The sequence below is a fragment of the Diceros bicornis genome, chromosome 6 (genome assembly GCF_020826845.1).
Source record: "Diceros bicornis minor isolate mBicDic1 chromosome 6, mDicBic1.mat.cur, whole genome shotgun sequence".
Classification (NCBI taxonomy): domain Eukaryota; kingdom Metazoa; phylum Chordata; class Mammalia; order Perissodactyla; family Rhinocerotidae; genus Diceros; species Diceros bicornis.
The window spans coordinates 23,820,316-23,845,292 of record NC_080745.1 but is presented as its reverse complement, the minus strand read 5'-3'; the positions used below and the strand labels follow the sequence as shown (position 1 = coordinate 23,845,292).

General features: G+C 41.7%; 1 protein-coding gene across 6 annotated transcripts in view; it reads right to left on the bottom strand.

Annotated features, from left to right (window-relative positions):
- SIPA1L2 (signal induced proliferation associated 1 like 2) overlaps window positions 1–24,977 on the bottom strand; it is a 217,715-nt gene that overhangs the window by 77,571 nt on the left and 115,167 nt on the right. For all 6 annotated transcript variants that reach the window (XM_058543017.1, XM_058543016.1, XM_058543015.1 and 3 more), the window contains 3 exons: window positions 10,773–10,906; window positions 8,863–9,051; window positions 2,362–2,536 (listed from right to left, as the gene is read on the bottom strand). In XM_058543017.1, the coding sequence (XP_058399000.1) occupies window positions 2,362–2,536; window positions 8,863–9,051; window positions 10,773–10,906 (498 nt within the window). The remainder of the gene's footprint in view (window positions 1–2,361; window positions 2,537–8,862; window positions 9,052–10,772; window positions 10,907–24,977) is intronic.

The window sequence follows — 24,977 nt, the reverse complement described above, 5'->3', positions numbered from 1 at the left end:
AACCCAGCACATTCAATGACTCCCATCATGACACTCTGTTATTAGGACAGTTAAGATTCAGTAAGAGAAATGCTGACAGGTATTTAACAGTCTAGTCAACAGGTTTCAGATTCAGGGAATTGCAATGAAAAAAGAAAAAAGTATTTTGGGGAAAAAACACTTTTAAAAATGTGAACATAATTTGTCTATTCCACGCAGTACTAAAAGATGAGCTTCTGAAATTAAATATTCTGAAAGTTTCTAACTCAAACATCAGATGGTAGTAGAGAAGATGAACTGACAAGCTTGTTCAAGGGTTTGCTGAAAATACTTCTATTTGAAAAGAGATGTAGGGCCTTCAGGGTGGTCTCCAGTTTTACTCTACTCTGATTAGCAGAGCATCTCAGTCGTGCACATCCCCTGTGTTCCTACTCCATTTCATCTTGTACTTAAGAGAGAAACAACCCATTTTAAAGCTGGAAGGGACATCCCAGATATTCTAGCCCAACAATCTGCATTTTTCTTGTGAAGAAAATGAGGCCCATATCTGACCAAGGTCCTATGAGCAGACAGAGGTAAAACCAGATAGTACACAATTCTCCTGAATTTAAGAAAGAAGATTTGTTTTTGTCTGTTCCGCGAAAGACATAATTTTTATTTGACCATTCCATGAAACATAATTCTTAGAAACATCCTCTCTACTAAAGGAATGTCTTAGATTTCTCTGCATCTCACAGAATGCCTTGCTCACAAAAATAAAGATTTGTTGATTATTAGAATCAACATGTCAAAATCTTGCTCTTATGTTTTCATTTCCTTGAGCTAATGTGCTTACTACTACATCTGTAATGTATCAAGGACATCTTTGAGGTCATAAAAATTCAAAGCCAACATCAATTCTACACATAGGAAAATATTTGCATTATCTATATTGTAGTTTTATAGAAGGTATAGATCAGAAGTTCTTAAAATGTTTCCTTAATCAATCTCACTGAAAACAGATGACAGGCACACATAGTAAGGAGTCCATGTGAGGGGTGGTTTTCTAGGAAGGGCATCCCTAAGGGCAGCATGCCAGCACCTCTAAGGGGTGGGTGGTATTTGTAGGTAAGAGGAGTTGGCAAAGAAAAAAAGAAGAAAAATCAGAAAAGGTCTCATTGATCTTTTTTAAAATATGTGGATATTCATAGCGGGTGTCACGAGTTATTTGCTAATCTTTACATATTTGAAGCATGAGCAATATGCATTCAACATAATAGTCAAATGCCAAGCCTGGCATGTGTGGAGGACACACAGGGGCCTATATGTGAGCTAATACCATCTCCAGGTCTTGTGATACATCCTCTAAATGTAACTTTCAAAAATAGTATCAAAAAACCAGAACTGATTACAGGCACATGAAGATCTGGCACCACCCTGATCTAGGCAAGTATTAATGATGGTCCAAGGAGCGGATGCTGGGCGCAGGGAGACTCGGGACCTCAGGCTGCATCAGTTCCAATCCTGGCTCAGCCACAGGCTGATGCTCCCACAGGGAAAAAGCTGCCCGTTCATCATTCCTACTAGGAGTGGGCTAGATGCTCCCAAATCGTCCAACTTTAGAGCCGATCTGCTCATCTCTTTTCATTAAAAGAGCAAGCAATTAATTGCTTAATAATACGCAGAATTTTCCAAAATACAAAAATTACTCTCCTGGTATTTTAGGGGCTGATGACAGCACAAAAACAAAGATAAAATATTTAGAATTTATAAGGACCATAAGGAACATGATCCTTTATCTAAATGGAGATACAAGACAAATTCACACCTGGGATGGCATAAAGCCTGTTTTAAATCGGACAGTCAGTCTGGCACCTTAGAGCTAATACGTGCCCCACTCAAGGGGACCTGACCAAGGTCCTTGAAAAATAGGATGCATCAGCTTTCTAATCAATTCCTCAACTCCCCAGTTAACATCCTGAAACCAGAAATGAACAAAACAAGCCTGAGAGCATGGCAGCAGTGAGTGTGTTAATGTTTTGTCTTTTAGAAACGAAGGCAGTGCTCGTCCTTGGTACACTGGAACAAGGGTGTAACAGAAGAGGTTAGGCTAAAAGAAAGAAGAAAATATTAAAAGATTCTTCACGAAACACTGGGGAATCTCTCTGCTGGTGTTACAAAGGGAAAAGAATTGACCTTTTGAGCTTATGTGAAACACATACCTCTTGAGAAATGTGCTTCCTTTGCTCATCTGAGGAAATCTAAATTCTATCCCAAATAAGCTTGCTAGGTTGCTTCTGGGGTCAAGAATAGTAGGACATGTGATTGCTCGCTTAGATTTATGCAGTGTATGCCTACCTTTGGAGAATTAAATTTGTGCACACACGCAAATATGAAGCTTACTTTTATTGTCTAGTTGAGCTCGATATTTACTAAATCCTTTCAGCCGTACTCTCTGGCCCAGAAGATCAAGGAATTCTTCAAAAGCTGGTCCCGCAGTCTCATTGTTGTACATCTCCTCCTCGGTGCTCTGGCCTGCTTTGCAATAAAGGATCCCAATCTTGTGCTGAAAGCTCAGCTGAAATGTGGGAGAAATACAATTACTTGGCAAAGAGTATCAGACAAGCTAACTTCCAGTAAAATTGAAACTATAGAAGCTTAGAATTCTGCTCTCAGGAAAGCATGCCAGGACGATTCTCATAAGCAAATAAGCAAAAGAGTAAGCAACTGTCATCGTACCAAATGCTACAAATACATAAACCCAGAAACCCCAAAATACAGCTGGAGAAACGTCAGAAACCCTAATATAAGGTATGGCCATGGCCATGTGGGATCTGTCAGGTTTCCAAATGGACAGACAGGTTCAAGCATCCACTTAAAAATACAACTGTGGAAATACTTAACCTTATACCCTCCATATAGTAATGAGCATTAACTTGCAAGTCAGAAAGAAAAAAAGGCCACAAACTTTTAAATGTTTTCCCTCTCTGGCTCTTAATGCTTTTTTTTTTTGTTATTTGAACATTCATGAAAATATGAAAGACTGTAATGAAAAAACAAATCAAATTAAGGTGCGGTAAGGAAAGAATCCCAATGGAAATTGTGATCTATGTATATAAATAATGTTTTGTTTTCATAAAAGTAACTTTGGCTGTACAATTACAGTCATTTCTACATTTCTATCTTGAAAAGAAAATATCTGCTAAATATACAATAGACCATAAAGAATTTTAAGAGCAGTTGAGGAGTTCCTGCTGTAACCCTATCTCACAGTCAGCCCCCTATCATGCTGGAAGCCTCAGAATGGCTTTCTCCCAAGGCCAGGGAGAAGCAGCTTTCTTATCTTCCCCAAAGAGGAACTGCTTCTCACTCATGAAATCAGAGCACTTAATCTTACTACCAGCAATCTGAGCCTCAAAGACTGACAGATTATCAGACATCACCAATTCCCGAAGGGCATCAATCCATAACACGATTCACTTTTATTATCAAGCTGCAAAATAGAGCTTGTAATCAAAATTCATAGCTGACTATATCAGTAAAATAATGCAAAACGGTACTCCCCTTGAGCGGCAGTGATAAAAGCGGTCTCATCCACATTACCTAATGACAACATGCGATCCCAGAGAGGTAGGGAGCCACCTCCTCAGGGAATCTGAGCAGGCTGCAGGAAGCCCGTCGCTACATGCTCGGATAAACTGAGAGCTGAGCGCTGAGCGGGTAGTCAACCACCAATGTATTCCAAGTGCATTTGACCTTGACTAAGCGTTATGGGGGATGTAAGAGGGAACATCACCTACTCACACTCTGACTGCGGGAGCTACCTATACTGATGGACCCCAGGGTGGTGGGCAGTGCACAGGCTGGGGCTCCTGCCAGAGCCACACGATCCTCGATCACACAGTGAAGACGGTGATCCATGCCCTGAGTGTGGGCACACGAGACGCCGTGTGTAAGCTATTTTATACTCTGGTATTATGAGTTTTATTGATCTGCTTAGGTAGAATCAAGAAAAAACACATTTCCATTCCTCCAGAGATTGAGGAATAAATGTTTCTGATCAACTCAACTATCCAAATAAATGAGATACCACATTTACTGCAAATGGACCATCATCTTCAAAAAAAAATTAAGTATAATAAAAAAGGCTAATATTATTTCATTATAAACATTAATTGCTCCTGAGTGACTCAGAAGACATTTCAGGATCTTAAAGCACAGTAGGGAAACAGATTAGCAATTATTGCCACAAATATTGATGACCTTAGAGATTGTCAGATTAATCCTCTAACATGGCCTCAAAATGACTGCTTCACATCCTTGATGTCATGTTAGTCTGACTTCTCTTTCACTGTTAGAAGAGGATTTCAGCTCTCTTCAGTTTTGCGGCCCTGGCCTTAGCAAGAGTCCATCAGAAATACTATGGAATGATTAGTGCTGGCACATGTCCCACAGGCCTGAACGCCCATGCATCCCAGCACCCACCGCTTCCTCTGCACCCAGTGGAGACTGTCAGACCGTCATCCATATCCTGGGAGCTCGCTCTGTCCTGGGGCTGCCGTCCCTGTTTACCCATCCTCTGCTGCTGTCACTCCTCAGAGCGCTACCATGTGCCAACACCATCTGGCCACTTCATCTTGTGCCATCCTGCCTCCACTGCCCCCTGGCCACATCTGCAGCTTGTCCCAGTCTGCCCTGGCCTCCCAGCAGGAAACTCCTTCCTCTTTTCATGCCCACCTCTTCGGGGGAGGAGACCCAGAGCAGAGCCGTCTGGGGCCCCAGAGTTTGGGCTGTGTGGCCTCATGCTGGTCAAGCAGAGCCCTCATTGGACTGGACAATTTCTCTCTGATTCCTGAGCCTCGTGGACTTGATATTCCCTTGTAGACTCTTGTTCAGGTAAAGAGAACTGAAATCCCCTGGGACTTTGCTGACTGCAGTGCTGTCCACCACACAGCCCTTTCCTCCCAGCCATGAGACAAACCAGCTGGTGTCTAGATCCTAACCATGAACAGAATTTGTGTTTCTATCCAAGAAGCCCCTGGGCCCGTGGGAATTAGACAGTGTGGCTAAAATAGATTTCAAAGCGCGCAGCTGTCTTAGGACAGCCACCAGAGCTCTGGCTCCAGTGCAAACGCCCTGTTACACACACAAACACACACACACACACACAGATGGGGTATGGCACAGCACCACACAAGTTTACCTCTCACAGGCACTCCCCAGCTCTGTCTCTTTGATCAGTTTGCTAGTGGAGAGGAGGTCACAAAATGGAACTTAAGAGAGAGAACTATCTCCAGTGACTTAGAATAAACAATCGTGGCTTATTTACTACAATGGCCATGATTCCACTAGAACAATAACAGAATGAAACATTCAGTGAAGAGACATCTCTTACTCGAGTCTCTTACAAACCTCGTGAAACAATTGAACCACTCCTCCTCCTGTGATAAATCAGAAAGCCAGCAACACTCTCTTAGGCCTGATTATGACACAAGGCAAAGGAGAGGCTCCAGCTCCCCAGTGTACTAGCATCCCCAATTCTCTCAGAACAAGGGATTTGTTTCTAAGCCCTTTACACCTCAGGCTGAACCTAATCACTCGCCCATTCCACTGACCTTTATTTAACCGTTCTGACCTGAATTATAGCCAGTCCCACAGTCCTGGGGTGGAACCAGCGTCGGGCTGTTGCAAACTAAAAAGACTCGCTTGTCAAAACTCCCTACCACGTCAGTGCTGAGAACTGGACGTGCAGACACACTGCACAGACAGGCAGACCATCCACACACGTCTCCTGTGCTTCCTGGACAGGACAAAAACTGACTGCTCTACTCCCACGGCCAGAAGCCTCGTCATTATTTAAATCGAAATAGTTAAATCATAAATTATTTAAATATTACACTTATTAAATTATTAAATAGTAGACCTAGGTAATAATTTAATTTAATAATTTAATTATACCTATAATTTAAATAATATTTAAATAGTAGACCTGCGTGAGTCTGTTTGAAGCAAATCTGATATGTAAGTAAACATGTATACCTGGGGTGAAGGGACAAGGGGAGAAGGGGGCAGCTGGACATAAGAACAAATTAATCTTTCTGCCAAAGATGCCATACTATTCTAAGACAGTGAGCTGTCATAATTTATCTGAATATTTCTTTTAAAAGTCAACCTATATCACTTTATAATTTGCCTTTTATATAAATTAGGATAGGCTTTATAAAAAGGAAACTTAGATTTTGTAAGTTGAGAAGTGAATTTATATGGATAAAGTAACAAAACTTTCAAAGTCCTGCTAAATAATTATTTTCCTTATAATTGTCCATAGCATGGAGTCTTCCTCCTCAAAACCTCTCCCCAAACTTAAAGAATGGAACCGAGTAGTCGTCTCCCACTACTAACGTGTCTTGTACAGAGCCGATATGCTCAGTGACTGTGTCAAGCCAGGATGGATTACTAACTCCAAGAAAGCAGAAACTGACACTACATCCTTTACATATTTTTTCAAGATTAAAACCCATTAAGAACAGTAACATATAATTGGCCCATCCCCTCCCCGGGCAGTGAATAGAAACAGCACTACCTGGAATAAACTCTCAAACCCCCTAACAGGTTGGTGGGGACTTTTCAGGATCCTCTAGAAAAAGCTGTCCAATCTCTTTTAGAGATGAAAAGAAATAGCATCTCTTCTTCACGTAATATGGGGATTCGATACTATTAAGAGTTATGGGGAGTTAAAAATGCCATATTGTACACCATTAAGAAAGAATACCAAAGTCAAACAAATATAATCTCAAAAGAAAAAATACATGACATACAGCTAGAGCAATACAATGCATTGGTTTGCTTAAAAGCAGAACCCAATATTCAAAGTTAATTCCTTGACATCAGATTGTAAATGGGTGTTCAATAAAAGTACTTAAAATGTTTAATTTAAAAAATTGTATGGTATACCTTCTGGATTTATTCTGCTATACAGATATTCTAAATACATGCTTCACCTTGTGAAGAGACAGTCAATAGCAGCTGGCAAACATCTCTCAGGGTCTTGAGAACTTTAGGATTCAGGCTTGGGGAAAATGGGCTATCTATGGAATCTTCTGCAGCAGCAGAGGGGACAAATACCTCATCCACAAGGTACCTGCTGTGCAGCAAGTACAGGGATATATTTCAAAAGGAGAGCCAACATATACTAGAAACACAAAAGGACAAAGAACTATAACATGGGTGGCAACTTCTCTTCACGGACTCTCCCACGACATGAAAATGAGTGCTGCTCCTCTCATCAACCTTGCTTGAACTCTGAGTAATTGAACCAGCACAGACACATCCTCTCTATCCCTCCATGATAACATAGTTTCCTCAACTGCTTCATGGACATTTCATGCATTCCATACCCTTTACCAGTTAATGGTCACGGTAAAACTATTCTGTGTATCACATGATTTTAGAAGTCAACTGCTCAAGTCTAGGGTTTTGGTTTGGTTTAGTTGCCGTTTTTAATATGTCATTCTTGAGACAGAGAGATCTCAGCATTATTCATTCTGAATGTTACGGTGCCTGCTTCCTTTAACTCATAATGCAGTGTTAACTTGTTAGACAGACCAATTACAATTTCATCACTTTCAGAATTCCAGCCATGTGAGTATCAAATAGTCCACCAACATACTACAATGAGTATTATTGGGTCAACCAAAAAATACCTCATATTCCCTCAAAAATACGCAGAAGAATTTTCCTTGGGATATTCTGGAAATATACATCACTACTGTTGGTTTTTTGTTTTTTTTTTTTGTTAAGCATGCATTTAAAAACAAATCTACTCATTTAACATAAATTGCATACATTTGGGCACCTACCTCTCAGTTTGCCCTATAAGTTATCTTGCATGTGAAACTTAAAAGACCTCTTTCCATCTTCTGGGCCACCATCCCAATCCTGTCCATCATTAATTCTCTCCTGGTTGACGTCAGTAGTCACATAATTGAGCTCCAGGCCACCATCAGTCTCTATCTTCACCAGCCTGTCCAATTCCCTTCTACCACAATAATCTTCCTGAAACACAGCTCTGATAATGCCACGTCCCACTGGAAAAACTGCCATGGCTCCCTACTGCCTCCCGAATCAAGTGCATGCTTCTCAGCTAGCATTCAAGGTCTCGTATGCTCTAGCCTCAATATGCTTTGTTTTTTTTTCAAACTCCCAATCTCTCTATGTGTACCCCTTTCTTATAAAGAAACAAGTCATGGTTCCTAAAACAGCAACTGCTCAGATCTCCCTCTTGGAATTCTACCCAAGTCAAAAGGCCCAGTTACAACAGCACCTCCTTCAGGAGATTTGCCCTGCCAGATGTTACTCTTCTTCCTTTCCCCAAGCACTCACTGCACTGATGCCTCTCCAAGACCCATTACCATATTCTGCCCTGTAGAGACCTCTGTGCTCCTGGTCTTACTGTTCCCATGGGCTAGGGACTAGGTCTTAGTCAGCGTCAACCTTCTTAATGCATGCTGTTCACTCCCAATCTGTTAGTATGATGCTTTACATACAGTAGACAATAAATGTTAGCTCAGGGAAAGGGTCAACGGGAGTCTTTTAAATCCTGGAAAGAAATATCAGCGACCTCTAATAATCACAAATCAAAAGTGCTCTTGCTAGCTGGGACATAACCAAAACCTTGGTAAAAACAACACAAGTCACAACTCAGCAGGGTGTGTATTACACTATAAAGGCATCATGTTCCTTAACTAGTATAGAATCATATTCGGGAAAAACTAGAGAGAAAATGCTTCAAGGCATTAAAAATAAATGACCTTAAAAGAAAGATGGATGGAAAAAAAACCAAAACATTTAGAAACACAGACAGAAAGTCACGCACAAACTTAGAGTCTCACACATTATACACACCCCTTGTTCATCAAGCTTGAGCAGTTGCTCCGAGACCTTGGGTGAGTTCGAAGCCTGTCTCAGGCACTGAATGCTTAGCTCTGGAATGACATATTCCAGAACTTCTTTGAGAGGTAGTCCTCGTGCGGTACCATGCCTAGCCGTAGAGGGTACAGCATCTTCTAAAATTGCTCCTCTCAGCGTTGTAAGCTGCAGGGGCAAAATATAAGACTTCAATTAATATTATGAAAGAGGAAGAAAGTTAAGTCTCTTCTCCGAGTGGAGCAGAAGAGACTAAAGTTCTCAATCTGAAGAGGCAAAACCAACACTCAAATAGTCTTTAAACAACAAAAGTATACAGGTATCAGGAACAAGCCAGGCAGGGCTGAAATAATCAGATATGTGCCTAAAGAATGAGAAGGAGTGAGATAAAGCAATCTTACAGGAAATAAAGACATTCCTTTAACTCTTGGAACCAACGTGAGAAGGACATTGAGGAGAAATTAGGGATTATGAGGCTGGGCCTGGCCATAATCACTTTCCTCCCATCCTTCCCTTTTCTTTTTCCTATTTCCCTATTTCTCGACATCATCTTCTTTTCTGCTACTCCCTTCTCTTCTTCTGTTTAACTTTCCAGTGCTGACAATTCCCAAAGCTGAATGAGGAGATCAGTGACACCAAGGGGCAGGGTGACTCAGGGCTGAGAAGACTACCACTTCATTCTGCCTCATGATTTGTGATATGTCCTCAAATATGTTATGAAAGCATGGCATCACCATTCTGACACATGCCTCAGATCTAATATGATGAGAGAAGAAACCCCCAGTACCGGAAATCAGGAGACCTGGTTCTAATCCCATCCCTCCCACTCTGGGAAGAGAGTTGTTAGCATAATAACAAAGCAGTTGTGGCGATGGTGGTAACAACCATGCCTGATGTTTGCATAATGCTCGGTAACACCACTGTCCAACAGAACTTTCTGCAGTGATGACAGTGTCCTCTATCTGCACTGTCTAATACGGGAGCCACTAGCCACATGTGGCTACTGAGCACTTGATGTGTGAGTAGTATGACTGAGGAACTACATTTTTAATTTTATTTAATTACTTTAAATTTAAATGGCCACATGTGGCTGATGGCTACTGAACTGGACAGTGCAGATCTATAACTTAAAACATGTCACTTCAAGAGAGGGGCTTTATCTCATATTTATCCAGCAGAGATCCCAGATCACTGGAGCACCCAAGCACTGCGCAAGATGCATGGTGGTGCGCACGCTCATGCAGACTGCAGGGGACTAGCGAAGGGCTCTCTTTTCTCTCTCTGATCTGGAAGTAGTCAACCAAACTATACATTCTGGAATACTTGCCAAATATAATCCCCTCTAATTAAAATGGGTCAAGAGAATAAAACCTAAAGTGCCGGCCAGATCTAATTCTTTATATAAATCAGTATCTCTACGTATTTGGTTATACATATCATGCCATTTGCATAACAATCTCACTTATTACTTGAAGCAAGACACGCAAGGAACTAATCTGGGTCCGTGATGTAATGAAGTGTGGGGAGGCAGAGTTACTATACTGGCAAAAACACTAAGAAACAGTCACCCCATTGCAGGTTGCCTGATTTTCTGCATTAGATTTTAAAATCATTTTTAAGATCTGATATAAATTGTATAGTCTAGCCCCAAAACCTTGCATTCTTATCATTTTGTCCTTTCTATCATGTAAGGTGGCAGTAAAATCATTGTCACTTAACATCCATGACAGGTTTTCAAATTTTTTATTTGGAACAAAATACTGCAGGCCCTTTCAATGATCTTAAATATTGCAACCATTAACATTAAAAAATAAACGCAATACCTTATCTGAAATAACCTAAAGCAGTAACACCAAAGGCTTCAGCTCAGGACAATAACAACACATTACCTCACTCGTCCTGAAAGCCACTCGGTAGTTGAACTGGGACCCTTCTTTCTCCTTGGCATCTTCCACCTTCTCTCTCCGGATGCTGAGTGCCACAGGGCCAAGGTTTTCATCTATTCCAAAGTAGTTCTGGTGCTCTATAACGGAAGAGAGGGGTGGCATCAAAGAAAGAACAAAGCACAGGATGGCTATCTTTTACCTGTGTATCAAATCTCTGAAGAAATGTCACCCTGCTCTGTGTACATGATTCTTCCAACTGCGTTTGATCAGAATTTTTTGTTTCCGAATCAGATGTACTTTTACATCTCATTTTCTATTACTTCCTTCTCTCATTCTGCTTTCTACCAGCTCACAAGCAGCAAGAGCCATCCTCCCCTCTGCCTGCCCCAAAGCTGTGATTTTGGTTATTAGGCGAACAGCACCATAGGAAAGAGTGTGTGGTCATTCTTGGAAATTGTCAAAAGAGGAGCCTAGCTACTTGAAGAACCATTACTGAACAGTTTTCTCCCATCTGGGAAGGGCACCTTCTTTGATGGAATGAGGGTACTAGAGGTGACCTAACTAGCCACTCAGACTAGCCAGATTAATCTGGCAAACTGGAGTGGCAAAGATCACCCTTTCATTACAACATCACTAAAGCACCTAACAGTCTAAAGCAAAACTTGGCAACAGACAGAAAACACATAAAAGGTCATTACACTGCTGAGGTCAAATTATATCTACTAATACTATAACTTAGTTTACTAGGTTAGCAGCTAATCATTTCTTTCACATAAAATCACTAGTCCTGATGGATCTAAACTCACACAATCTCACAGTAGGAAGGGACCCATGAGGCCCTCCTGTCCATCTAGGACAGGAACTCCCGAGGACACTCTTCCTAAGAGTCTCTTATTCATACACTCAACAATTATGTGCCAGGCACTGTCTCGCAGTGGGGTCACAGTCCAGAAAAAATCCCCAATCATGAAAAATATTCTAGTCTGAACTCTGCCAATGACAGAAAGCTCCTTACTTCGTGAGCAATCCCTCTGGACTGCGGGACGAGGTTTCCTGTGAGTGAGCTCTGCTAAAAGACGTCAACATGCTTCACTGCAACCAAACTTTTTAAGTGTTGTCTTCTGAAAGGACTCAAACTTAACACAACACTCAAATGTGGTCCCACCCATACAAAATAGAGGGAGCAATTACCCCAACGTCTAGTCTATTCGTGCAGCTTTTCTATTTTTAGCAGCCCCATCACCCCAACAGTCCATGCAGAGCAGGTGGTAAAGGCAAACCCCCAGGCGTTATTCATTTACTTCTTAATGAACTCTGCCAGGTCAGTTCTCCAGGGCGTATACTTTTATAAAATCAGTTTTTTTCAGCCTACATGCAAAACCACATTTATCCCTTTTGAATGTCACCTTATTGGTTTTGGCTAATCGTTCCTGACTTGTAGTTTTTAGTTAAAAGGAACTATATTGGACATTTATAAGCTTGAAGAAAACCACAGGTATTCCAAAGGCTTTGGGTTACGCTAACATTTTCTGCTACAATGATTTTTGAAGGAATAAGAAACATTATTCAGAAAGTAGAAAACAAGATGAGTTCAACAAAGGAAAATAGCACTGCCCCACTCAGAGCCCCTCTAAGCCACTAACGAACACGGGCTAGATCTTGAAGGGGCAGATCATTAACTTCTTTACTTCCTGCAACCAAATGAGATTAACAATGACATTATTTCCCTTTAGAGCCGGTCAGGGCCAGAAGCAGCAAGTCAACTATTTTAGGGGCTGAAAGGTGAACTACTGACTTAGTCCTGGACTTACACAATAGGAAACAAGCCTTTGTTTTTCATGGGTAACTCGTTTCTTGGATAAATTATGTAACAGGCTGGTTAACTGTTACAAACATGAACACCACCAGTGAAATTAAACATACATTGAAAAAAAGGTACGGGATTGAGAGCTGATCCAGAAGCAGTTATTTGTGGCTTTAATCAACAGTTTAAAAATATTCAATGAAAACAGAGACTCCAAGTTAATTGCCTACTTCAGACTACCTGGTACATTATCATTTTATTACTTCTTTAAGTTGGCATTAGTGACTATTACATCCACGGGATTATACTAGATTCTACAGAAAATGCATCTTTAAACTTAAAATTAAATCAGGTTAGAATTTTCTTACTTTCAGTTAGTAACTGTCCTGACAAGAGCTTTCATTTTTATCTCAATGAGTTCCTCATCATAAGCCCGATGCATTTTTCAGAAAAATATTCAGAAAGTGCACTAAAACACAGCCAATTATCAGGCACAAGCTTCCTTCTTAGAATCCTTTTCAAGAAGTTACTTGCAAAAAAAGCTCAAATCAATTTTCTGTTAGGCATTTGATGAATCCCGTGACATGAATCAAAAGGCCTTCAAATTGTTTTAGGGAGAAAAAGAGTGAACAAATAAACAAAACCCCTTTCTATGGTATAATTGAGAGCCAGATTAAATGAATCAAATCATTAATTCTAATACCTGACAACTAAAAATCTTAACGTGTGTGCTGCTCTCACACTTAGCAGGTGCTATAGGGACAGAAGACAGACCCGCCGCAGCCAGGGGGTGGTGGCAGGGGCAGGGATTGACTACAGGGGAATTTCCTGGGGTGATTGAGCTATCCCGCATCTTGATCGTGGCGGTGGTTATGCACCATATTCATTTGTCAAAAGTCTGAGAACTCTAGGCTTAAAAAGAGTGAATTTTGATGTATGTAAAGTATACCTTCACTTTTAAAAATTGGGGAGGAAAAAGAAGGTCAATGGGAGGAGGAACTAGTGGTCTTCCCAAATGGATGGGTCTTGGGCACAGACACGAGTCGTGACCATTTCACTCCCCCCAGCAGAGTTTTACCTCCACTGCCTGTCAGTGAGAGTACTATTCCTCAAGTAATCACTCTCTCTCCTCCCGTTGTCTCAACCAGTACTTAGTCCTCAACCCATCTCACACTTTCTTCCACTCCACCGCTCTGCTCAAAATCTCCATGGCATCCTGTTGCCAAATCCAAGAACCGCCTTTCAGTCTTTGTCTTAGCAGACCTGTCTGCCGTGTTTGGCACTGTTGGCCACCCACTTTGAGTTGGGACCCTCCACTTCCTAGACTTCTAGGACATCTCCTTTCAGAGGGAACTATCCTATTTCCCAGGTCTTTCCTCCTAGGTCTCCTTTGTGGCTCATCCTCTGGCCTCTCTTTATAATGTGAGTGTTTCTCAAAGCTCTATCTTCAGCACATGGCTGTCCTTTCTGATTCTGCCTCTGTCTTTATACTTATCTGCCTGAACGTCTATCCATCTGTCTATCCTTCCATCCATCCATCCATTTTCTCCTTTAAATTCCTCCTCAATGATACCATCCCAAACTCTCTCCAGGCTCTTCTCTCATAAATCTCCTAATTCATATGCATTCACTCCCTCTGCTTGGCACATCTTTCACTTTCCTTCACTTGACATTCTTACTTACGGTTCAAGGCTCAATCTAAACATCATTTCCACAGGAAATACTCACCTCACCTCCAGATGAGGCTAATTCCTTCAACTTTTATATCCTAGTACAAAAGGATACAGTACTCAAGGCCTAGTACTACATTGCCTAATAAATGACAGGTGCTTAATAAATTGTTCTTGAATTACTTAAGTAGGTTCCCTTGGTATTGCTCAAAAGTAATGATCTTATCTAACCTCAACCAGGAATATCAAAATAAAAACAAGAGGCAGCTCGTTTCATGATGGGAAGTGGACAAGACAGTGTAAAAGATCTTGGGTCCCAGAAATGTAGTAGGCATTGCCCTCAGTGAGAGGGACAATATGGTTTCTTGAAATATTTACAGAACTGAGAACTTACACACCTATTAGAACTCACATATTAGTTTCCTATTGCTGCTGTAACAAATTACCACAAACTTGGGAGCTTCAAACAACACGCATTTATTGTCTTGCAGATCTGGAGGTTAGAAGTCCAAAGTCAGTTTCAATGGGCCAAAATCAAGGTTCTGGTAGGGCTGGAAGGCTCTAAGAGAATCTGTTTCCTGGCCTTTTCCAGCTTCTAGAGCTGCATTCCTTAAATTCCTTGGCTCAGGCGGCCCCTTCCTCTATCTTCAAAGCCAGCTTGCTTCAGTGGTCACATTACGTTCTTCTATGTCAAATCTCCCTCGGTCTGCCTCTTACGTGGATACTTATGATTGCATTTAGGTCCCATCCATATAATCCAGTATAATCTCCTCATCTCAAGATCCTGAACTTAATCACATCTGCAAAGTCATATAAGGTAACATACACAGGTTACCTTTTGCCATATAAGGTAACATACACAGGATCCAGGGATTAGGATCTGGATATCATTGGGGGTCACTTTCAGCTTACTGCACATACTTAACTCATTTCAATTCATTCATTCAAATATTGAGCATGGGATACATCTCAGCCATGCTAGAAACTGATAAATATGGAGGATACAATATCGAGCAAGATATAGTGCCTGCTTCAAAAAGTTTTAGTCCTGTGGGGGTAATAATACAGGAAACAGACAAGAATTATACATTCTAAGTTCTGTGATAGGAATAAGCAGGAGGTACCATGGAAGCACCACAAATATCCAGCATAGGAATCAAGAATCCGGAAGAAAATGCTACAAACGCAGTCACAAAGGTCACAAAGCCCACCTACTCTATTTTAACAGAGAAATATATGTACATAGTTTTAAAAAGCCAAATTCTTCTCATGGTTTTTTAAAAAAAAAAGCATTTCCTTGCTCCACCTTTCCTCACTCTAATTCAGTTCCTACAAAATAATTCTTTGAATTCTTCTACACGTAAGAATTCTAACCCACGACCACACTACGTCCTCTCCATTTACTTAGGGTTGTAATGCTCTTGGTGTTGTTTTGTAGCTTTCTGTCGTGGTCATTCGTATCTTCCTTTAGATTTAGTCCTAGGTACTTGATGTTTTATGATAATATAAATGGTATCTTTTTAAAAATTTCCACTTCTATTTGTATTTTTCTAGTATATAGATAATTAAGATTGCAGATTTGATTATTTCTCCTCTTAGTTCCATCAGTTTTTGCTTTACATATTTTGAAGCTATGTTTTTTGGTGCTACTAATTTAGGGAATTGACCCTTTATCATTATGAAATGTCTCTCTTTATCTATAATGATCCATCTTGCTTGAAAGTTGATTTCATATTAGATTGATCAGGCGGGGACTCCAGGGTTTTACTGTGGGGACCCGAGCTATCGGTATAGGTAGGTCTTTTTCCCTTGAGCTGCTCAGTGTCCCCAGGGAAGGTTCTTCTATTCTCCTGTCTGGAAGTATTTAGCCCTAATAAGAAAACAGGGCTGGGGGTCTCACTGTGTTGACTTTCACTTAATCCCCAACTTCAGTGAAGTGCCCTAGTCCTGCCCTAGTGCTGTTGTCCAACTTCTCCAGCATAAAGCTTCAGTTTCCACCGGGGCGAAGGACAAGAAATAAGCTGACTGACTATAAGGGACAGGAGAGACAATCTGGCCTTCTAAAACCCTTTAACTAGTCCCCTGTTGTCACCCCCCAGCCCTTCTTCAGAGGTCCCTGGGTCTGTGGCATGGACTGTCTAGCTTCTTCACGGCCTGACCCCGCTACACAACACCCACCAACGCTGGGTGGGGGGTGACGTTCTCCATTCTGCAAAACTGGTCTTCCCCTTCCATCTGCTTCGGCATACTCTGCCTTCCATGCTTCTCCCTAGTTCTCTTTCCCTTGGTGGCTTTTTGCCCTTTTTTATTCTTTCACTGTCATTTTCAGTAGTGTTTTGGAAGCGGCATAGATAACATGTGTCTTCAGTTTGTCACATTTAACTAGCAGTCCCAAACTCATTTACTCTTAAACACCTATAGTTCTAATAAGCGTGATTACTGGTTTCTGAATCTAGGCTTTGCTCCTTATCATCTGCTTAACCTTGGGTTTGTCACAAAACCTTTCTTAACCTCAGCATCCACATTCCACTCCCCAAAATATATAATATATATGTCAGCATTAACTTGAGAGAGACATTATAGTTGAAGGCAGGCATGTATGTTACTGACAAAAAACTAAAACAAAACCAAAAGGGGAGTGATGTTTATTTAAACATCATTATGGGGCATTTTGATTTTGAGCCCAACAGTACCACATGGTTCAAGAGTCAGCCTGAAGGAGATCCATACTTTTAATCTCAAAATTCTGATCTATAATAACCAGAGAGGTTACATCACATTCACAGCAGTCGTTTTAAGAAAGCAGTGGCATATATATTTTACTGAATAATTTCTATCAGAATCTATAATTAAAAAAAAAAAAATTGGGGGAACCCAAAATTTGTATATTACCCTTCTCACCAAAGATGGCAGGCAAATTGGTGAAAAATTTTTTTTCGTTTATGCCTACCTCTCTAACCCATGCCCCAGACTCATTTTCAATTCTTCTCTCTCTGTCTCACACAGACACACCCTTTCTGAATGCAAGTAGAGAGACGACGTTTCCGCTACTTACAAGTGTCACACCTTTGGACCTGCCAGCTCTGAGGCTTCGTAGTTGTGTTCTAAGAGATCTGTCCATGCTTTCAGTTTCACCAGGGAATACAGTAGGTTACCTGGATGTGTTTCTAAAGAAATCAGTCTTCCGCTGCATAACAAAATATGCTGTCTAGCTTTTATAAAGGGCATTAGGCATACCACGAAGATAAGAGCAGGGATGGTGCCCCTTCCAAAGCCTCCAGGAGGAGCCAAAGTTAACTCCTTCAAATGAGGCACCACATCCCTTCAGAACTGCTCAGGTTGTTCATCTGCATCTGAGAGCCTTCCCACCTGCGGGCAGAGGACAATGAGCAGCCCCCCTTACCCGCCAGAGCCTGTCCTGATCTCAAACACGAGATTTCCATAAAATTGCTTCAAGGGTGAATCAAATAAAATCCTTCCCTGGCAGAATAGAAGCTGTGAAAAGACTAGAAAAGCTGAATGAAAATCCACATATCATGCAAATATAACAGGGCAAGATAAACAAAAATTGGTTAACAAGATTGCAGTGTAGGAAATGAGATTTAGCACATCTCGGTGGTGCATTCTGGCTGTTTAGTAAAAGAAACAATTCTAAATCAGAAGAGGGAAAAAGGGCTACATGGGACCTTAGCCGAAAGGTTGTTCCCAGGCCCAATATCTTGGAAGGGAAATTTATTAGGTCCATCACAAATGAACAGAACAGGTGAGGATCACAGCTCGACAGGACCTCCCGAGGTCAGGCTTGTAAGAGAAGTACAGCTCTGCCTTATGGGATTCTCAAAGGTTAGTCCCATGCAGACCACTGCACCATTTACAAGTCCACCAAAGCCACAAGCCATGTGGATCTGTGCCCAGAGCCCTTCACTTGGTTAATATGCACAACAGAAGTTCTCTTACTATTTTTCCATAAAATGTAGTTTAAAGACTCTTTGTTCTTTCAATAATGAGCTGACCATTTCACTGTCGGCTCATTGCCTATCTGGGTTACACCACGGCTGCAGGTGGCTGCTGTCTAAATTCCTACTACTGATGTATCTTCTTTCACCTTTCGCTCCAAACAATTGTGTGTCTGCATTTTAAATCATCTCCCCTGTTTATGGTTCTCCAGGAGTTATACAGAAAAAGAAACAAGGGACAACCAAAAAATGACGAATAAAACAACAGGACCTGCTTTTGCAGATAATAAGCTTAAGAGTCATCAGATAACCTCAAGAAAGCAAAACTTCCTGCTAACGCTTCATGGATTAAATTACTGAATTGACCATGATGGGAAAAATGATGCATTTTTGCTTTATGAAGGCTCCTTTGACCAAAATTTAACCAAGTAATTGCTAAGCTTGAAAATCTGAGGCATTACGATAAAATAACAATATTAAACGTACCTCACATAAATGAACTCATTTCATCCTCCCTACCCCTGAGGAAGGTCTACTATGACTATCCCCACTTTACAGACAATAATACGAAGCTGAGAAGTTAAATGACCCACTCAAGGCCACAATCTGGTGTGACAGTCAGGACGCATACCCGGGCAGCCTGGCTCGAGGGCTCTCATGTCCAGCAACTCAGCGGGGATGAGATTCACGTGAAGGTTTAAATTATAAAAATCAGCTAATGCACAGTAAAACGAACACAACTTAAAGATGAGACAACAAATCTGTCCTGAACATAAGGATAGAATCTTGAAAGACAATTTTAAGAAAACCTTGAATAAAAAGGAGAAGACTGGAGAAGTAAGGCAGCTACCAAAGCCTTCTTTTAATAATCCATAATTTTTAGTATTATTTGCTACAAGAATGGGAAGGAAAAAGAAAACAATAAGAGAGCAAAACAGGGCTCACTGCATAAAAGCTGAGAGGAGGGGCCATTACTCTGAGGGGGAGTTGTCCAGCTTTCATTTTATTTCTTAAGTGGGACAAACAGTGAAATAAATTTTGGATCTAACAAATGCAACGCAGGAAGGTTTTACTAAGCCTGGAGGTGTCTGAGGCCTTGACTTTCATCTTACTGTGCCAGTAGCAAAATGCAAGGAAGTATTCTCATTTAACTGCCACTCAAACTGTACAGAAATATTAGAGTGTTCATTCCTCTTCCTAGGGAAATAATAGAGCATTAGTTCCTCTTCCTCAATAACTGAATGAAAAGACTTTTGGGGCCAAAGTGTCAATAGGATGCAACAGCATGCAGTCCTCTACAAGTTCCTAAAATGCTGCGACGATGGGAACGGTGACCTCCCCATACGGCGTACATGCAAGAGAGAGAGCCGAGTGTTTCCCACCGTTGGCCACATGGAACAGATCCGACTATACCCCACGAGGCTAATCTCATGTGCAGCTGGGCAATTCCTCCCCACTGGGAGCCCCCTGGACCTCAATGGGAGCTCTGTCTGTGGAGGCGATACTGGCCAGGCAGAGAGGTTAAGAACTGAGTTGATTATGTCCGCTCAGGGAGGAATTTGTATCTGAGAATAGCACTATTGTTAGTTGGTACTCAGTTCACCCGTATGAATTTAATAGTGTCCAACTCCCTATTAATTTTCTTCAGTGACTGTATAAAACCAGAAGAAAAGAAAGAAGCCACCAGGCATGAAATTCAAAGCCAAAGCAGCCACGCATCACTCAGCTGTGGGGTTCATTTGATATGTAAAGGTATACACCGGCCCACAACTGTCACATTAGTGAGACCGAAGTGAATGTGTTTGGAATGGGGTGGTAGACTTCACCAGACGCCTTTCCCCAGGGCCCACCCTGCCATATGGTTCTCTCTACTTTTTTCTCTCTTCATCTTTTAACCATTAAACTAAAGTACTACCCTTTAAATGCTGTACCAGTGGTGTGGACAAGTTTCTTTCTAGAGAGAAAAGTCTTACACATTTATTTAAGAACCACTTGGGGGGAGGAGGATGCATGCCATGTGACAGCCACTGTTCTAAGCCCTTTATAGGAGATATTTTTATTATGATCCCATTTTATAGATAATTAACTGAGGCACAAAGAAGTTCAAGGACTTGCCCCAAACTGAGTTGAGATGTGAACACAGGAGCCTGACTTCAGAACAGTCTGTGCTCTTTTCCTCAAGTTATGCTGCCTTGCCCGTCAGGCAGAGCCCCCGACTACAGTTAGAATGGACGGACACTTCTGTCTACTGGCCAAAAGATAATTCCCCAGCAGCAAAATAGTAAGTTGGTAACAAGAGAGGTGAGAGGGCTATTATACAAATTCTAGAAGAATCCTTTCTTTTTATTTGTTCATTTAGCAGATCTATGTGCAAATATTATCCTTCAGTTAAAATACTAATGACAAAGATACCCATTGGAGAAAATGGTGATTTTACATAGAACTGAGTAAGAGAGCAGTTAATAAAAATAGTGATCGTGAAGATTTTTACAGAAAAGAGGCTCTAGAAAGAAGTCCTGAGGTGCTGCGGATCCCACAGAGGAATTCATTCTCGGGGGGTATGAACGGTGCAGGAAGGGACCTTCAAAGTTTAAGAGCTGGCATTTTGGGGCAGAAATGGACCTGGGAAAGGCCAGTCTCGCACCCTACGCCATGATGTGGATATGGCTTTTGTCGGAGTCCCAGTCCACTCAGAAGCAGCTAAAACCTCTTTTCCGGAAAGCTCCCATCTTTCCAAAAAAGAATTCCAACCTGCTCGCACCCCAGAAGTCTTCTGAAGCTACGACGGGAAGGAGAAATCAAAGAAGTTCTCTGGCATATCCTTTTTATAAGAAACAGAGAACAAAGAAAATCATAGGAGCATGCTAGAACCATAATACCAGGAGCCCTAGAGCACCAGCCAGAGGGAAAGAAGTGGTCAAGCCATCTTTTCACACACACGACAAAGTCTGCTCCATGAAACCAACTCAGCTCCTCTACGATGGATTTCTAAAAGATGCATATTTCTTCTCTTGGACTTGCTATAGAAAATTCCCAGAAAAAATGAGTTCGGCATAAACGCCTTCTTCAGGGAGTTCGGCAGAGATCTGGGAGCCAGAGAACCAAGGACTTGCCATAGCGTCTCACAGCCACCTCACCTTAATGTTCAGATTCAGGGGAAATTCACAAGGACTGTCCTCATGCATTTCAATAAAGATAGAACAAAGAGTGAACTCTAAAGCTTAACAACCCCCCCTGCTCCTCAAGATAAGTGTGAGAAAAATACTCATAGCATAGGAGCTGTGTACAGGAAGGGCTGTGCTAAACCGACATTTTGTCAATTTTACCCCATTTGAAACAGGGTGGAGTCCACTGCTCACAGGAATCCTATGACTGTTTAATGAAGTAACATCAACCTGCAGGTATGCTACTTTTAAGAACTGCAAATACAGTTCTTCTTAAAGATTTTCATTTTAAATATATCATGAGAATCTATGACTTACATTTAAAAAAAATTTAATGAGGCCGGCCCTGTGGCTTAGCGGTTGAGTGTGCGCGCTCCGCTGCTGGCGGCCCGGGTTCGGATCCCAGGCACACACCGACGCACGGCTTCTCCGGCCATGCTGAGGCCACATCCCACATAACAGCAACCAGAAGGATGTGCAACTATGACATACAACTATCTACATAGTTGTAGGGGCTTTGGGGTAAAAAAATAAAATAAAATTATTAAAAAAAATTTAATGAACTATTTTTAAATTGTTTTTGATTTATAGAAAAGCTGCAAAGATAAGTTGAGTTCTCTTCTACCCCTCACCCAGTTTCCTAGTTGTTAACACCTTACATTACACTTTGGCACACGAGTTCAATTGGTGAACCAATATTGACACATTATTATTAACTAAAGTCCACACTTTATTCCAATTTCCTTAGTTTTTACCTAATGTCCTTTTTCTCTTCCAGGACCCCATGTGGGACACCACATTACATTTAGTTGTCATGTCTCCTTAGGCTCCTCTGGACTATGACAGTGTCTCAGACTTTCCTTATTTTTGATGACCTTGGCAGTTTTGAGGAGTACTGGCCAGGGATTCTGTAGAATGTCCTTCAGGTGGGATTTTTCTAATGCTTTTCCCTAATCAGACTGAGGTTATGGGTTTGGAGAGGAAGACCACAGAAATGCCATTCCCATCATTTCAAGGGCACAAACTATCCACCTCACTTGTCACCAGGCTGACCTTGGTCACCCGGCTCGAGTGCTTGCCAGGCTTCTCCCCTGCAGTCACTTGCTCCCTTTGTCCATACTCTGTCCTTTGGAAGTGAGTTATTAAGCAGAGCCCACATTCAAGTAGAGAAGGGGGAGGCTATGACAAATTTTTATAATGTTTCAAATTTTATGAAATTTAAAAAACGTTTATAACAATGTACTTTTCAAGTAAAGATCTATTTGTTAAAAGGAACATTCATTAACGTATCCAGCCTGAGTCATTTTATAGGTGTGCTGCAACTAAGAGGGTAAGAAATACATGTCCCTTTATCACTGTGCTTCTATCAAACTGATAGAAGTTTGTCTGACATAAAGCAAACACAGTCCTTAACTCTTCTGCCCAGATCATGGTTGCCCAATACCTGGCATCTCCCCAAGCACCCATGGCAGATAACGATAATTGATGATGGTTCTTAAAATGCTGATGCAGCTCAATACATAACGACACGGATGGATGATCATCCAAAGCAAATTCCCCAGCAATAGCAATAGAAGGTTCCGTTTACATAAATTTATTTGCATCAGAAAAAGCCTATGAGGATAAAGAGAAACTGTTCATGGTGATTATCTCTTACAGATTGGGGTGATTTTATTTATTTTTCTTTTGCTTCTCTACCTTTTCTTATTTTCCTATAATGATCATATAATACTTATACACCATTTAAAAATTCTAAACCAAAAAAGGTATATATCGTCAATCAGTATTTTTCTCCCCCACATGCAGAGGAACACGGATTCCTGTACCAGCAGAGTGGCTCTCGTAAAACAAAGTTCCCAAAGGCTCAGACAGCAACTAGCCACTTTTTGCTTTGCTCCTGAGTCACCAAAGAGGTCCAGCTCTATCCTTCTCTCTGGTTTGACCTCTCTTTACCCCAAAACGACTTATTCCGCCTTCCAGAGCTATTCTCCTCTGTGTGACCTGAAGTGAGGCACAGAACAGTTTCAGAACTCCTAAGCTAGCCGTGGGTACACCACTTCCTAAAAAGCACAAGACCTGTCACCAAGCAGGAATCCACGGCATCCCTTTGCTGTCTTGTGTAGCTCTGGCTCTGGCCACACTGGGGACAGCCCATTGCTGGCCAGCAGCTCTAAGTGGCTAAGTGCCAAGGAGGTCCAGGAGAAGGCAAACCCTGCTGCTGTGCTACAATGGAAACTAGAGTACTCAAACAAACAGAGCGAGAATCTCTGTCTCTGGGGCCCTTCTTCACAGCCTGTCCCACAGATGGAAAGCTCAGAGAAGAGGGAAACCAGGGTTTCAGCAGGAGTTCCCTCAGAGAAACGGCACCAGCTCTTCTTCATGGTCATCGCCAGCAAAAGTAAGGGGCATTATGGACACTCACTGTGCTTGCTCCAGTCCCCACTCTCTTTTAAAAAGCTGTTTCACTGAAGGCTACAGACGGATTTGTCTGGACAAGCAATGTTGCTCCACAGTTTACTGGGGCAAGCCACGCCCCTGCATAAATCCTTGTGCAAAGTTATTAAAAAGCCTTTCCTCGACTATGAGTCACAGGAACACCCTCAGCATAAAGAGCATCATTTCACGTTAACTACCTAATAAAGAGTAAACCCCATTATTAAAGTTCTGTACTTGACACTTTTCCCCGTGATTGGGAGCTATTTAATCCTTTTGAAAATGAAGTTTCATACAAAACAATGAAGAATCGTGAAAAATAAAAGGCATTCTGGAAAGTATCAAAAGATTCCTGAAAGCCTGCTTCCAAAGAGAAAAACTACGTGAAGGGAAAAGAGAAAAAGGGAAAGAAAAAGCTGCCTGCAAAAACACCCTGTCTATGCCAGTCAGCCCAAGGCCTCTGTTTTTAAACACAATGACATTCCTGCAACTTGTGATGTGTTTGCAAATACAAGGTCCAGTGGTGGAGGCCAGGGTGCAAGTTGGCTGCCCATCTCCACTCCCCATACCACAGAAGGCCGAGGCCCACCTGCCCATGGGGGAATCTGGGCTGCTGCCTCTGCCTTTTATCCTTAATGACTCTACAACAAGACCAGCCAGAGCAGCAGCGATGCTATTGTAGCCAACTATATTTTGAAGTCACACAGGCCCACAGGGGAAGAGCTAAATATAGAAGGAAACAGGCACAGTTCATGGCTGCACGGCGAGAGAGCAGAGGGGCTGGGCTCAGTCATATTCTCTCTCCTTGTGGCTGCTCCGTCCCAGCCCCAGATCCCATTAGTTGGCACAACAGCACCTTCCACATCACAGAATCGCAGAACACTGATGACAAGGTGAAACTCAGGGACCGCTGTCCCATGCTTTCATTTTGCAGGCTTTGCAAAGGAGTCTAGAATTCAGCTGTCTGGCTTATTCACAGACCCACAGTAAAGCCTAGAACCAGAGTGAGCCCAGTGCCCTGAACTGCCAAACCGTATGTCTACATCCAGGCACAATACACCCACCAGGGCCTCTACTCTCCAATTCTTCTTTGGAGCTGATTTATTTTTTATTTCACATTCAAATCTAACAAGTTTTGTGATATCAATTCCAATGCACTGGAAAATTCTAAGTAGCAAATC